Source organism: Arachis hypogaea, chromosome 17 (genome assembly GCF_003086295.3).
Source record: "Arachis hypogaea cultivar Tifrunner chromosome 17, arahy.Tifrunner.gnm2.J5K5, whole genome shotgun sequence".
Classification (NCBI taxonomy): domain Eukaryota; kingdom Viridiplantae; phylum Streptophyta; class Magnoliopsida; order Fabales; family Fabaceae; genus Arachis; species Arachis hypogaea.
In genome coordinates, this window is record NC_092052.1 from 71,407,744 (window position 1) to 71,422,526 (window position 14,783).

General features: G+C 39.1%; 1 protein-coding gene across 1 annotated transcript; it reads right to left on the reverse strand.

Moving 5' to 3' along the window:
- Positions 1-2,493: 2,493 nt before the first annotated feature.
- On the reverse strand, positions 2,494-9,974 carry LOC112763402 (uncharacterized). Its single transcript, XM_025809084.1, has 2 exons — positions 9,797-9,974; positions 2,494-2,930 (listed from the first exon to the last, which is right to left on the reverse strand). The coding sequence occupies exons 1-2, from the start codon at positions 9,972-9,974 to the stop codon at positions 2,494-2,496; spliced, it is 615 nt and encodes a 204-aa protein (XP_025664869.1).
- Between the last annotated feature and the right edge of the window lie 4,809 nt (positions 9,975-14,783).

The following is a 14,783-nucleotide window of genomic DNA, read 5'->3' on the forward strand; positions in this document are numbered from 1 at the left end:
CAGTTTCCAATCCACGCGGTCGCGTGGGCTATGCGTCCACGTCATTGCAATTTTCTCTATATCGCGCGGCCGCGTGAGCCATGTGCCCGCGTCACTTCTCGCTGTTCATCTCCTTAATTTCTTGTGTTCCTTCCATTTTTGCAAGCTTCTTTTCCAATCTCCAAGTCGTTCATGCCCTATAAAGCCTGAAACACTTAACACACAGATCACGGCATCGAATGGAATAAGGAGAATTAAAATACAAAATTAAAAGTCTCTAGGAAGCAAGTTTTCAACCATAAAGTATTTTTAGGAAGGAATGATAAATGCATGCTTATTTAATGAATAAGTTGGTAAAGATTTGATAAAACCACACAATTAAACACAATATAAACCATAAAATAGTGTTTTATCAGGCTAGAAGGGGCTCCGCATGATAGTTCCTTGGCTTGATCAAGGGGTAGACAAGTTCACAATAGCGGTTTGGGAACCTGTTCGGATCCCTCGCCGGATTGTCTTTTTCCAAAACATCAATGTTAGCAACGCTCCTAGTCTTGGTGAGGAGGGGCTTAGCTCGCGGGCCTTAGTGTGCTTTGCTAGTAGACCGTGATGGTGCCTTCTTGGGCACCTTTCCATTGTCTCTTTTGAGCACCATCCTAGAAAAGAAGGAAAGGTGGTGAAATTAAGCTTAAAGAGGCGCCAAGAAAGAATAATCATGCAAGTGATAAAGCACAAGAGAATGAATGGCCTAGATACATGACAGCTGCAACATGTACTAAGACAATAATGAAGATCATAGCTAGTCACTAGCATATGATGCATGAGTGGTATAGGCATGCAAACAAGAGGCATGAGAAGCACACACCCTTAACATCAACAACAATAAATGAGAAAAATAGGGGATGAGCTTGTAGAAATGAAGCAAGAATTGTAGTAAGCTCAATGCATACAAGAACAAACAAGTGAATGAGAAGGAACACCAAAATAGAGAACACTTTAGTCAAAATAATTCCAAGAAGTCATATGGGTCTTTCATCATACACTTGGTATGCATCCCTTTATGACAAAAACTTAGAGAAGAGTGACAATGTAGCATCCCATAAAGCATCATCAATCATCATATCACACCACTAAATACAAAAGAAAGCAAGTAAATCAAACAAACTCATCAATGCAAGAGTAAGCTCCACTTAGAACACCCATGAGAAAATGAAGAGAAGTAAGGAAAGAAAATACAACAAACATAGAGAACAAGAATGAAACTAATTAAGAAAAAGAGTAAGAGCATGTAACTAAAGGAATGGAAAAAAAAGGAAAAAGGAAACAAAAATTAGAAATGAGAAGTACCTTGAGAGGGAGAAGAGGAGATAGGGTATGGAGGTGAGAGAGAGGTTAGTGAAGAAGAAGAGAGGGAAGAGGGAAAAGAGAGGTGTGGGTCTGCCGGAGGTGGTGGCAGAGAAGAGGAGGTAGGGATGGTAGAGGAGGGGAGAGGTGAAGAGGAGGGGTGGTGGAAGAAGAAAGAAAGAAAAGGAGGGAGAAAGGTGCACTCTAATTCAATTTGTCCGTGAAACCGACGCGCGCGCGCCATGCACGCGTGCGCGTGCGTGGGAAAAATCAATACGAGTGCGGATGCGCACGGTGCGCGTGTGCGTGAAGTAGCGAAATGTGAGTGTGCGCACGAGCGCCAAGTGCACGTGCGCATGCATATGTGTTGTGCCCTCAGCACAGGTTGGGCACAACTCTGGCACAACTCTCGGGAAGAAAGTACTAGAAAATAAAATTTGGCGAGCGACGCGGAACGCACGGTGCGCTGACGCATCGATTGGCATTACGGTCGAGGTACGCATGCGCGCCTGGTGCGCCCACGCGTGGTTTGAGCTGGGCCAGTAGCATAAAATTGGCCCAACCAGGGCACAACTCTCTGGACAATAGCCTATGATCGCAAAACGCAGTGGTGACGCGTACGCGGCTAGTGCGCGTATGCGCGCTTTTGCGCGAATTGTCATGGACGCGTACGCGTCTCATGCGTGCACGCGTGATGTTGGTTATGCCTAGGGCCTAAAGCTGGCCCAGAATTTGCACAACTCTCTGGTAAATGGCCCAGAAGTTGCGAAAGGCTAGGGACGCATACGCGCACAGTGCGCGTACGCGTGCCTCCCCCCCCCCTCCCCTTTTTTTGAATGAATAGAAAAATGCCTAATTATCATGTGTCCATATGCCAATCTAGCCAAAGAAGTCAAAGACACCTAAAATCAATGCAAGACCTAAAGAGAAGTGTTCTTCCACCACACAATCAAGTCATTCATGGAGAATTCAATGCAAGGCTTTATGAGTAAAATGTCCTAGGTATTTACGATTAAAACTAATCAAAGAAGACTATAGCTAAGCAATCACAAACCAATTAAGAGTTTAAAATCTATATACAAAAAGGGTATAAAGGATAGATCTCACCATGGTGGGGTGTCTCCCACCTAGCACTTTTGTTTAATGTCCTTAAGTTGGACTTTCACTTGTTCATTGCTCTTTGCCACGAGGTGTATCTTCCAAAAGGAATACCTCAATCTCTTTGTTGCTCTTCATTTGTTCACCATGATACAACTTGAGACGGTGCCTATTGACCTTGAAGATATCCGAACTTGAGGGATGGCACAAATGGTAAACCCAATAGGGTTCCGCCTTCACTACTTGATATGGGCCTTCCCATTTTGACCTTAGTTTACCGGGCAACAATCTCAATCTAGAAATGTAAAGAAGGACAAGATCACCGGCCTTGAATTCTTTGCCTCTTATGTTCCTATCATGGATGGCTTTCATTTTTTCCTTGTAAAGTCTAGAGTTCTCATAAGCTTCAAGCCTCAAACATTCCAACTCCGCTAATTGTAGCTTCCTCTCAATTCCGGCTCCACCCAAACTCGGATTACACTCCTTAATGGCCCAATACGCCTTGTGCTCTATTTTCACCGGCAAATGGCAAGCTTTGCCGTACACCAATGAAGAGAGAACTTTTGCGTCGTCTAGAAATTTGCAGATAAATCCTCGTTGCAGGTATAGCTTCTAAACCAACAAAAGTCCTTTCTTACAAACATTTTGGTTGTCACAAGTAACAAACCCCATTGAAATTGATAACCGAAGTATTTAACCTCGGGTCATCTTCTCAAGGAATTGCAGGGAGGTGTTCTTATTATTGGTTATGAGACTTGTAAATTGGGGGTTTTGAAAGTAAGGAACAGGTAATTCAAATGACAAGTAAAATAAATTAACAATAATAAAATCTCTTGGCAAGGTATAAGAACTGGAAGTCCTATCCTAGTTATCCTTATCAATTGTGATGAGAATTGGATTTTTCTCCCACCTTGTTAACCTCTAACTATGAAGGTAAGTTAAGTGGATGAATTAATTTTGATTCCTCAGGTCCTAGTCTTTCCTTGGGAAAGGCTAGAGTTATTGGAACTCGAATTAATTCTTGAAGAATTCTAATTTTCAATCAACAATGAGTTTGATAACTCAAGTATCTCCAATGACTCAACCAAAGGCAAAAGGGAAAATTCTGAATTAAATTAAAAGCATTCATAAATCTGAAACACGTCAAATTACGTCTAAACATAAATTCAACTCTAACATGGAAAGGTTCATAAGTCAATTGGGTAACATAAATCAAATACAAATAAAAGTATTAGAGTAAATAAAGGTAGAAAATAAATATTGAAGGAACATAGAACCTGGAATGAAGAGATCATAGCTTAAACATAATAAAAATCCTAAATCCTAATCCTAAGAGAGAGGAGAGAACCTCTCTCTCTAAAAACTACATCTAAATCCTAAAATTGTGAATTATGAGCTGATGCATTCCCCCACTTTATAGCCTCTAATCTGTGTTTTCTAGGCCGAGAATTGGGTCAGAAATAACCCAGAGTTCGCTGGTTTCGAATTCAAACACGCTGGTTTTTTTGCCACTGCATTGCGTCCGCATAGATCCCGCGTTCGCGTCACTTATCGTCAGGGAACCTATGGCAAATTAAATATCAAATTGAAACCCCGGATGTTAGCTTTCCAACGCAATTGGAACCGCGTCGTTTGGACCTCTGTAGCTAAAGTTATAGCCGTTTGAGTGTGAAGAGGTCAGGCTGGACAGCTTAGCAATTTCTCCAACTTCTTGTATTCCTTCCACTTTTGCATGCTTCATTTCCATCCTCTGAGCCATTCCTGCCCTATAATCTCTGAAATCACTTAACACAAATATCAAGGTATCTAATGGTAATAAGAGAGGATTAAACATAAGGAACTTAAGGCCAAAGAAGCATGTTTTCAAATATGCACAAAATCAAACATGCAAATGCAACAACTAACAAGGAAAATAAACCATTGGTGTTGAGCTAGAAGAGTAACTAACCCATGGAGATCGATATTGACCTCCCCACACTTAAAGATTGCTCCGTCCTCGGTGCATGCTGAGATGTGCAAGTAGACGGGTTGCGACAACTGATGCTTATCTCCAAGGTTGTGCAGATTGACTTGCCTGTCTCCCCATATAGAAGGTCTTCCTTTTCCCTTCCTCGGTGGCCATCCTGAAAGAAGAGGAAAAGGGAGAAAAGTAACCCAGAAATAAAGATAAGAAAAATAAATAAAATATAGGTTGGTAATGCCAAATAATAAAGGTCTCAACTACATGGTAGCTACAACATGCAAGGAGAAAACAGTAGAAGCATACGGCATATCAATAGTGCAAGATTTGCAACAAAGGGGGGAAGTGTCGGTAATGCAAGATAGTATAAATTCATATCAATGCAAGAGAAGTACAAGTATCATAAAAGATTAGTATTGATTTAAATAATGTTACCCAACAGTATAAAACAAGTCACTGAGTACCAAAATAATACCAGAAAAGTCACAACAGTTGAATATGAACAAGTGACACTAATGGAAAAATAAAAAATTTAGAAAAGAAAAGAAAAATATGAACAAAATTAAAATACAATGAATGAAATATGCAAATAAATTAAGTAAAATAGAATGAAGGTAAAAAGGAATGAGAAGTGAAAGAAATAAAGTAAGAAAGAAAGAAGGAAAAAGAAAAGATAGAAGAGATTAGAGAAAAGACAAGATAATTGGCGCTGATCTGGATAAGTTGTGCGGCGCAGGCGACGCGGACGCGTGAGTGACGCGGTCGTGTGGTGCGCGATAAGGTCAGGTGACGCGTGACCTGATTTGTGCGATTGGCGCGAGTGCAGCCTCGCGTTCGCGCAACTCTCTGTTCGAAACTCTTTTTGCCAAATTTTTGGGTGACGCGGTCGCGTGGTTGACGCGATCGCGTGGATGGCCAATTTTGGAAAACGACGCGGCCGCGTGGGGAACGCGTTCGCGTGGGAGGGCTTAGGCTTCCAGCACGAGTCTAGCCCCATTCCATCACAACTTGCTGCCATAGACCCTTTTTACGTCGATTTTTAGGGCACGCGTTCGCGTGGGTGACGCGGACGCGTGGGAGGCATTTTTCGCAAATGACGCAGACGCGTTAGCGACGTGGTCGCATGGATCAATTTGTGCCAAAGGCACGCCTCCAGCCACGCTCTCGCATGACTCTCTGTTCACTTTTCTTTTCTCCTAATGCACTTGTGACACGGACGCGTCAGCGACGCTGCCGCGTCGCGTGCGTGCTTTTTTTTTGATGTAGTACGCAATATGCAAAATGCAGAATGCAAATACTGATATGGAGGTTATGAATAATTCCAGGTTCAATAGAATAAAACAAAACTTTAAAACAAACAAAACGAAATAAAATTAGAATTGAAAAGGAACGATCATACCATGGTGGGTTGTCTCCCACCTAGCACTTTTAGTTAAAGTCCTTAAGTTGGACATTTGGGGAGTCCTTTGTTATGGTGGCTTGTGCTTGAACTCATCCAGGAATCTCCACCAATGTTTGTGATTCCAATGGCCTCTGGGGTCCCAAACTAGGCGCAGAAAGCCTTCAAGTAAGTTAAAGCAAGTGATAAGGCCCCAACAGTGTTGATTGCCAGAATGAATTCCGGAGTCCCAAATCTTGCTTTTGCACCCGTCATCTTATTGATCATTAGTGTTCCAATCGGGTGGCAGGCAATCTGAATTCTCACTAAGACATCCAAACAGCTTCCTAAACCCTAAACCCATTCAATTGAGAATTGTACCAACCTTTGTACTTCAATTTGGAGCATGCAACCATATTGAATCTTGCATGACAATTCCTACCACTAACCATCTCCCGCTTGCTCTTATAGCCACAAAGAGCTCTAAGCTGACCATCTGTCTCAAGCAAAGCATATTCAAGTGAGCTAATTAAGGTTAGAGATGAGAGATTTACCCACTTGAATGAAGGGATGGATGGTGATGGTTTTGGGGGAGAGGTCTCCAACAACTTTGGCAAGGTGATTTCCAGCTCAATTCCCTTGTGCTCTTCTTTGACAATTTCCACCTCTTTGCAAGCTTCTTCAATATCAACCTCTTCCTCTTGGTAGCTTTCTTCCAATTCAATCTCTTCTTCATTGCTCATCAAGGGCATGGGAGGTTGTGCTTCTTCTTCTTTAATCTCTATGTCAAGTCCAATGGGAGAGAATTCAAATATAGATAAGAATTCATCAATGATGGAATCCATCTCTTGATCATCCCCATCAAAGTCTTCAACCATGATATGCCTTGGAGGTTGTACACCCTCCTCAACATCAATTTCAAACATCTTTGAAAGAGGCTTTATAACTTGACTTTCCCATGGGGGTTCAGCATCTCCTAAGTCTTCAACCACTTCTTCCTCTTCAATAATTATAGCTTTCTCCACTTGTTCCAGTACAAAGTCATGCTCCGTACTGTCCATTGGAGTTTCTAGTATCTCCTTCATGCTACGTTCTTCATTAGATTGTCCACATGAAGCCATGGGGGTTCCTTGAGTGTCCGAACGTCGGGAAGGTAGTCTATTTATCGCTTGATTCAATTGGTGAAGTCTGGCATGAAATTTTTTAAATGTTTCCTCGAGTTGCTCCCTTGATTCTTGTTGCGCTCGTAAAATGGAAAATTGGGGTGGTTTTATGTATGGTTCATATGGCTCATAAGGTGGTTGGTATGGTGGATAAGGGTCAGAATCATGTGATGATGTTTGGTAGTAGGGGGCTTGTGAGTATGGTGGTCCAAAGTTGTGTTGAGGAGGTTCATAGGCTTATGATAGGGGTCCATCATATCTATCATCTTAGTATGCCCCCTGGAATGGCTCTTGACTATAGTAATTTGGTGGTTGTTGGTTGTCACGGAAGGGTCCACCATAACTATTGTCTTGGTATACATCGTGGAATGGTCTTTGTCTGTGGTACTGTGGAAGGTGTTGTTGCCGGAAGGGTTGATCAGATCCTCGTGGCTCCTTCCATCTCTGATTGTTTTGACCTTGATGCATGTTCCTGTTATAATTTCCATTCCTTGCAACAACACTGGAACCAAACTCAAAGAGAGAGGGGTGAGAACTCATAATAGTAATTAAAAACGAAAATAAAAAACAAATTTTAAATTAAAAGGTTATTTAAATTTTGAATTTGAAAATTAAATTTTGAAATTTGAATTTTAAATTTTGAAATTTGAAATTTCGAAATTTTGAATTTTAAATTTTTGAAATTTGAAATTTGAAATTTGAAATTTCAAATCTTAAATTTGAATTTTTGAATATTAAATTTTGAAATTTGATTTTTTTTTAAAATAAGATAAGATAAGATTTTGAAAAAGATATGAATTTTGAAAAAAAGATTTGAATTTTGAAATTTCAGATTTTGAAATTTTGAAATTTGAATTTAAATTTTTTTTAATTTGAATTTTGGGAATTTGAAATTTTGAGTTTTAAATTTTGAATTTTTGAATTTAGTGAGGAAAGAGAAAAACAATAAAATGACACCAAACTTAAAATTTTGAGATCAAAACGAAGAAAACAATTAAGAACAACTTGAAGATCAAGATGAACACGAAGAACAAATTTTTGAAAAAAAAATTTTTAATAACTAAATAAAAACCAATAACCTCTTAATTTATGAAAAATCAAAAATAAAAACAAAAATAAAAACAAATAAACAAGCAAAAGAAAATATTTACATTAACTAATAATAAGGCACACGTTTGCAATTCCCCGGCAACGGCACCATTTTGAAGAGAGAACTTTTGCGTGGTCTAGAAATTCGTAGATAAATCCTCATTGCAGGTATAGCTTCTAAACCAACAAAAGTCCTTTCTTACAAACGTTTTGGTTGTCACAAGTAACAAAACCCTTTGAAATTGATAACCGTAGTATTTAACCTCGGGTCGTCTTCTCAAGGAATTGCAAGGAGGTGTTCTTATTATTGGTTATGAGTCTTGTAAATTGGGGATTTTGAAAGTAAGGAACATGTAATTTAAATGACAAGTAAAATAAATTAACAATAATAAAATCTCTTGGCAAGGTATAAGAACTGGAAGTCCTATCCTAGTTATCCTTATCAATTGTGATGAGAATTGGATTTTTCTCCCACCTTGTTAACCTCTAACTATGAAGGTAAGTTAAGTGGATGAATTAATTTTGATTCCTCAGGTCCTAGTCTTTCCTTGGGAAAGGCTAGAGTTATTGGAACTTGAATTAATTCTTGAAGAATTCCAATTTTCAATCAACAATGAGTTTGATAACTCAAGTGTCTCCAATGACTCAACCAAAGCCAAAAGGGAAAATTCTAAATTAAATTAAAAGCATTCATAAATCTGAAACACATCAAATTACATCTAAACATAAATTTAACTCTAACATGGAAAGGTTCATAAGTCAATTGGGCAACATAAATCAAATACAAATAAAAGTATTAGAGTAAATAAAAGTAGAAGATAAATATTGGAGGAACATAGAACCTGGAATGAAGAGATCATAGCTTAAACATAATAAAAATCCTAAATCCTAATCCTAAGAGAGAGGAGAGAACCTCTCTCTCTAAAAACTACATCTAAATCCTAAAATTGTGAATTATGAGCTGATGCATTCTCCCACTTTATAGCCTTTAATGTGTATTTTCTGGGCTGAGAACTGGGTCAGAAACAACCCAGAATTCGCTGGTTTCGAATTCAAACACGCTGGTTTTTTCACCACTGGGACGCGTCCGTGTAGATCACGCGTTCGCGTCACTTATCGTTAGGGCAACTATGACAAATTATATATCAAATCGAAGCCACGGATGTTAGCTTTCCAACGCAACTGGACCTCTGTAGCTAAAGTTATAGCCGTTTGAGTGCGAAGAGGTCAGGCTGGACAGCTTAGCAATTTCTCCAACTTCTTGTATTTCTTCCACTTTTGCATGCTTCCTTTCCATCCTCTGAGCCATTCCTGCCCTATAATCTCTGAAATCACTTAACACACATATCATGGCATCTAATGGTAATAAGAGAGGATTAAGCGTAGGGAACTTAAGGCCAAAGAAGCATGTTTTCAATCAAAGCACATAATTAGGAAGGCAAATGTAAAACCATGCAAATAGTATGAATAAGTGGGTAAAGAGTTGATAAAAATCACTCAATTGAGCACAAGATAAACCATAAAATAGTGGTTTATCAACCAACCGAAAGGGACTCATGCCAGTTGGCATTTTGTATGCCGTTCGGTAGGCCCATAATGCATCGGTGAGCTTAGCACTCCAATCTTTCCTATTAGGTTTCACAATCCTTTCCAAGATGCGTTTAATCTCCTGATTGGAAACCTTGACTTGGCCGTTTGTTTGTGGGTGGTAGCCTGTGGCTACTTTATGCATGATGTCGTATTTCCTCATTAGTCCGTCCATTCTTCTGTTGCAAAAATGTGAACCTTGGTCGCTCACGATTGCTCGTGGTGACCCAAATCTACAAATGATATTATTTCTCACAAAAGAAAGGACCACATTAGCATCATCCGTCCGGGTGGGTATTGCTTCCACCCATTTGGACACATAATCAACGGCGAGTAGAATGTAGAGGAAACCATTAGAATTTGGAAATGGCCCCATGAAGTCAATTCTCACACGTCAAAAATTTCACCAAATAGCATGGTTCGTTGGGGAATTTCATCCTTCTTAGAGATATTACCAAATCTAATGCATTGAGAACAAGATTTACAAAAATGAGAAGAGTCCTTGAAAAGAGTTGGCCACCAAAAGCCACAATCTAGGATTTTCCTTGCCGTTCTTTGAGGTCCGAAGTGGCCTCCTCCTTTGGAGGAGTGGCAAGCTTCCAAGATTGAGTGGAATTCGGTTTGTGGAATGCACCTCCAAATTACTTGGTCCATCCCACATCTCCAAAGGTATGGATCATCCCACACATAGTATTTAGATTCGCTTTTTAGCTTATCCCTTTGATGTTTGGAGAGATTAGGAGGGAAGGAGCGAGATACTAAGTAATTGGCGATTGGTGCATACCAAGGAATGGTTTCTGAGATTGCATGCAAGCCCTCAAAGGGAAATGAATCATTGATAGGAGTAGTATCGCCTTTTGTATGTTCAAGGTGACTTAGATGGTCTGCCACTAGGTTTTGCGTACCACTCCTATCCTTGATTTCCAAGTCAAACTCTTGCAACAATAAAACCCATCTAATCAATCTCGGTTTGGATTCCTTCTTAGCCAACAAATACTTTAATTCCGCATGATTCGAGTACACTACCACCTTTGAATCGAGAAGATATGCTCGAAATTTGTCCAAGGCAAAAACAATGGCCAAAAGTTCTTTTTCGGTAGTAGTGTAGTTCGATTGTGCTCCATCTAATGTTTTTGATGCATAGGCTATCACATATGGATTCTTATCCTCGCGTTGTGCTAACGCGGCTCCCACAGCAAAATTTGAAGCATCACACATTATTTCAAATGGCCGACTCTAATCCGGCCCTCGCACAATGGGAGCTTGGGTCAATGCTATCTTAAGCTTGTCGAAAGCCTCCATGCATTCCTTGCTTAAATCAAACTCAACATCCTTTTGTAGCAACCTTAAGAGGGGTAATGCCACCTTGCTAAAATCCTTGATGAATCTCCGATAAAATCTTGTATGTCCAAGAAAAGAGCGAACCTCCCTCTCAAAAGAGGGGTAAGGCAAACTAGATATGACATTAATTTTAGCCGGATCTACGGAAATACCATCTTTTGAAACAATATGTCCTAAAACAATGCCTTGCTTGGCCTTGAAATGACGCTTCTCAAAATTTAAGACAAGGTTGGTTTTAGTACATCTTTCCAAAAATTTTTCAAGACTATCCAAGCAATGATCAAAGGAATCACTATATACCGTGAAATCATCCATGAATACCTCCATGCATTGCTCTAGAAAATCTACAAAGATGCTCATCATGCACCTTTGGAAAGTTGCCGGTGCATTGCATAAGCCGAATGGCATACGCTTGTAGGAATAAGTTCCAAAAGGGCAAGTAAATGTTGTTTTTTCTTGGTCCTCTAGAGCAATGTGTATTTGAAAGTATCCCGAATAGCCATCTAGGAAGCAATAATGAGATTTACCGGATAATCAATCGAGCATTTGATCGATAAACGGAAGTGGAAAATGATCTTTTTTAGTGGCCGCATTCAACCTTCGGTAATCTATGCATACGCGCCAAGAGTTTTGCACCCGTGTTGCTATGAGCTCCCCGCCTGAGCCATGAGCAACTAAACCTCCATTGTTAAGGTTAGGAGTTCTGTTTATTCTATGGATTAATACTATTACTCTTCTGTTTTAATCAATGTATTGATTTCAATTTCAAGGATTTGTTTTTGTTCTTCATCTTAAGGATTTGGGTAGATAGGAAGAGTAACCCTTATTCTAATTGTGTTCTTGCTAAATCTTGGAAAAGTAATTTACTTGAACAACAGCTTGAAAATAATTTCTCCTAAATCATTAATTATCTGGACTTAACGGGATATGTGACATATAATCCTCTTATATTTGGGTAATTAGGATTTTTGTGATTGATAAACTAGAATTGGACTTAACCCTCTAATTAAAATCAAGTGACCAAGAAATTGGCGGTTAGCTAGGTTAGAGGATACTAAGTTACCAAGAAATTAGGGTTTAGTCAAATATAGTTTGCCATGAATTGAATCTTTCATGATTAAAGTAGTTGGTAAGAAAAAGAGATCCGAAAGATAAACAACTCTGAAAACTTAACTGTTTTCTCTTATAGTTTTCACACCAATTCATTGTTGCCTTCAATTCTCTGAATTTAATGTTTAATGCTATTAAAATCTCAAACACCATTTTCTGCTTGCCTAACTGAGTAAATCACTCAATCATTGTTGCTTGGTCCATCAATCCTCGTGGGTGACTCTCACTCACCTGAGGTATTACTTGGTACGACTCGGTGTACTTGCCAGTTAGTTTGTGGACATTCTAAGTTCACACCAAGTTTTTTGGCGCCGTTGCCGGGGAATGATTGTGATTGACAACTATTAGTTATTTGATTGCTTAGATTAGGCGTTTTGTCTTAGTTTTACTTAATTCCTTTTTCTTCATTTTTTTTCAAAATTTGCTTGCTTTAATTTGTCTTAATTTTTGAAATTAAGTTTGGTGTCCCCTACTTGTTTTATTTTATTTTTTCTGTTTATTTTTTTCCATAATTTTCAAAAATTTTGTTCCACTTTTGCTTAGTAATTTTCGATTTTTTTGCTCTATTTGTTTAGTTTATTTTATTTTATTTTATTTCTTTTACTCAGGTTACCTCAGTGAGAATTCTCTTCACTTTGACATAGATATTCCCACTCTTTCTTGTTTTCTATTTGTTTATGAGTAGGAACAGGAACAAAGACCCTCTTCTTGAATTTGATCCTAAGATTGAAAGAACCTTGAGAAGGCGTTTACAACAAGCTAGAGCTTACAAAGCCGGTGAAAATCTCAGGGATAATCTTGAGGAGAAAGCTGAAGAGTTCACCATGGATCCTAACAACAACAATGTGATTAATGCAAATGTGGTTAATCCGAATGCAAATGGGCAACCTAGAAGGACCCTTGGCTCATACACTACACCTAGAATGGATTTCTATGGGAATAGTATTGTTGTACCTCCTATAGGTGTGATGAGCGGATAATTTATATGCTTTTTGGAATTGGTTTTACAAAGTTTTTAGTATGATTTAGTTAGTTTTTAGTATATTTTTATTAGTTTTTAAATAAAAATCACATTTCTGGACTTTACTATGAGTTTGTGTGTTTTTCTGTGATTTCAGGTAATTTCAGGCTGAAATTGAGGGACTTGAGCAAAAATCTGATTCAGAGGCTGAAGAAGGACTGCAGATGCTGACCTCCTTGACCTCGAAGTGGATTTTGTGGAGCTATAGAAACCCAATTGGCGCGCTCTAAATTGCGTTGAAAAGTAGACATCCAGGGCTTTTCAGCAATATATAATAGTCTATACTTTGCCCAAGTTTAGATGACACAAATTGGCGTTTAACGCCAGCTTTCTGCCCTATTCTAGCGTTAAACGCTAGAAACAAGTTGCAAAGCAGAGTTAAATGCCAGAAACAAGTTACAAACTGGCGTTTAACTCCAAGGAAGACCTCTACATGTGAAAGCTTCAATGCTCAGCCCAAGCACACACCAAGTGGGCCCGGAAGTGGATTTCTACATCATTTACTTATCTCTGTAAACCCTAGTAACTAGTTTAATATAAATAGGAATTTTTACTATGGTATTTACGTCATTTGAATATTCTATGTTCAGAGATCACGTTTGGGGAGGTGGCCATTCGGCCATGCCTAGACCTTGTTCTTATGTATTTTCAATGGTAGAGTTTCTACACACCATAAATTAAGGTGTGGAGCTCTGCTGTTCCTCATGAATTAATGCAAAGTACTATTGTTTTTCTATTCAATTCAAGCTTATTCTTATTCTAAGATATGCATTCGCACACAAGAACATGATGAATGTGATGATTATGTGACACTCATCACCATTCTCACTTATGAACGCGTGCCTAACAAAAACTTCCGTTCTACATGAAAACAAGCTTGAATGCATATCTCTTAGCCTCCTGGTTCACGATCAGAGTCTTCGTAGTATAGGCTAGAATTTTTGGCAGCCATTCTTGAGATCCGGAAAGTCTAAACCTTGTTTGTGGTATTCCGAGTAGGATCTGGGAAGGGATGACTGTGACGAGCTTCAAACTCACAAGTGTTGGGCGTAGTGACAGACGCAAAAGGATCCCTGGATCTTATTCCAGCATGATCGATAACCGACAGATGATTAACCGTGCGGTGACAGCGCATTTGGAACATTTTCACTGAGAGGACGGGAAGTAGCCATTGACAACGGTGATGCCCAACATACAGCTTGCCATGGAAAGGAGTATGAATTATTGGATGAAAGCAGTAGGAAAGCAGAGGATCAGAAGGAACAAAAGGAACTCCATACGCTTATCTGAAATTATCACCAATGAATTACATAAGTATTTCTATCCTATTTTATATTTTAATTATATTTTAATTATATTTTAATTATCAAATCTCCATAAGCATTTGAATCCGCGTGACTGAGATTTACAAGGTGACCATAGCTTGCTTCAAGCCGACAATCTCCGTGGGATCGACCCTTACTCACGTAAGGTTTATTACTTGGAGGACCCAATGCTTGCTGGTTAGTTGTGCGAAGTTGTGAAAAAGAATTAAGATTATGAACGTGCGCACCAATTTTTTGGCGCCGTTGATGGGAAATGAACAATCACGATTTCGTGTACCAAGTTTTTGGCGCCGTTGCCGGGGATTGTTCGAGTTTGGACAAATGACGGTTCATCTTGTTGCTCAGATTAGGTAATTTTATTTTAATTTTAACTCTTTGTTTTTATTTA

Excerpts from the sequence above, each read along its gene's own strand:
- LOC112763402 (XM_025809084.1), bottom strand. The coding sequence starts at position 9,974 with ATGGGGCCATTTCCAAATTCTAATGGTTTCCTCTACATTCTACTCGCC. Across the intron at positions 2,931-9,796 it reads AGCAATCGTGAGCGACCAAG|AGCACAAGGCGTATTGGGCC; the intron begins GTTCACATTTTT and ends CGGTGAAAATAG.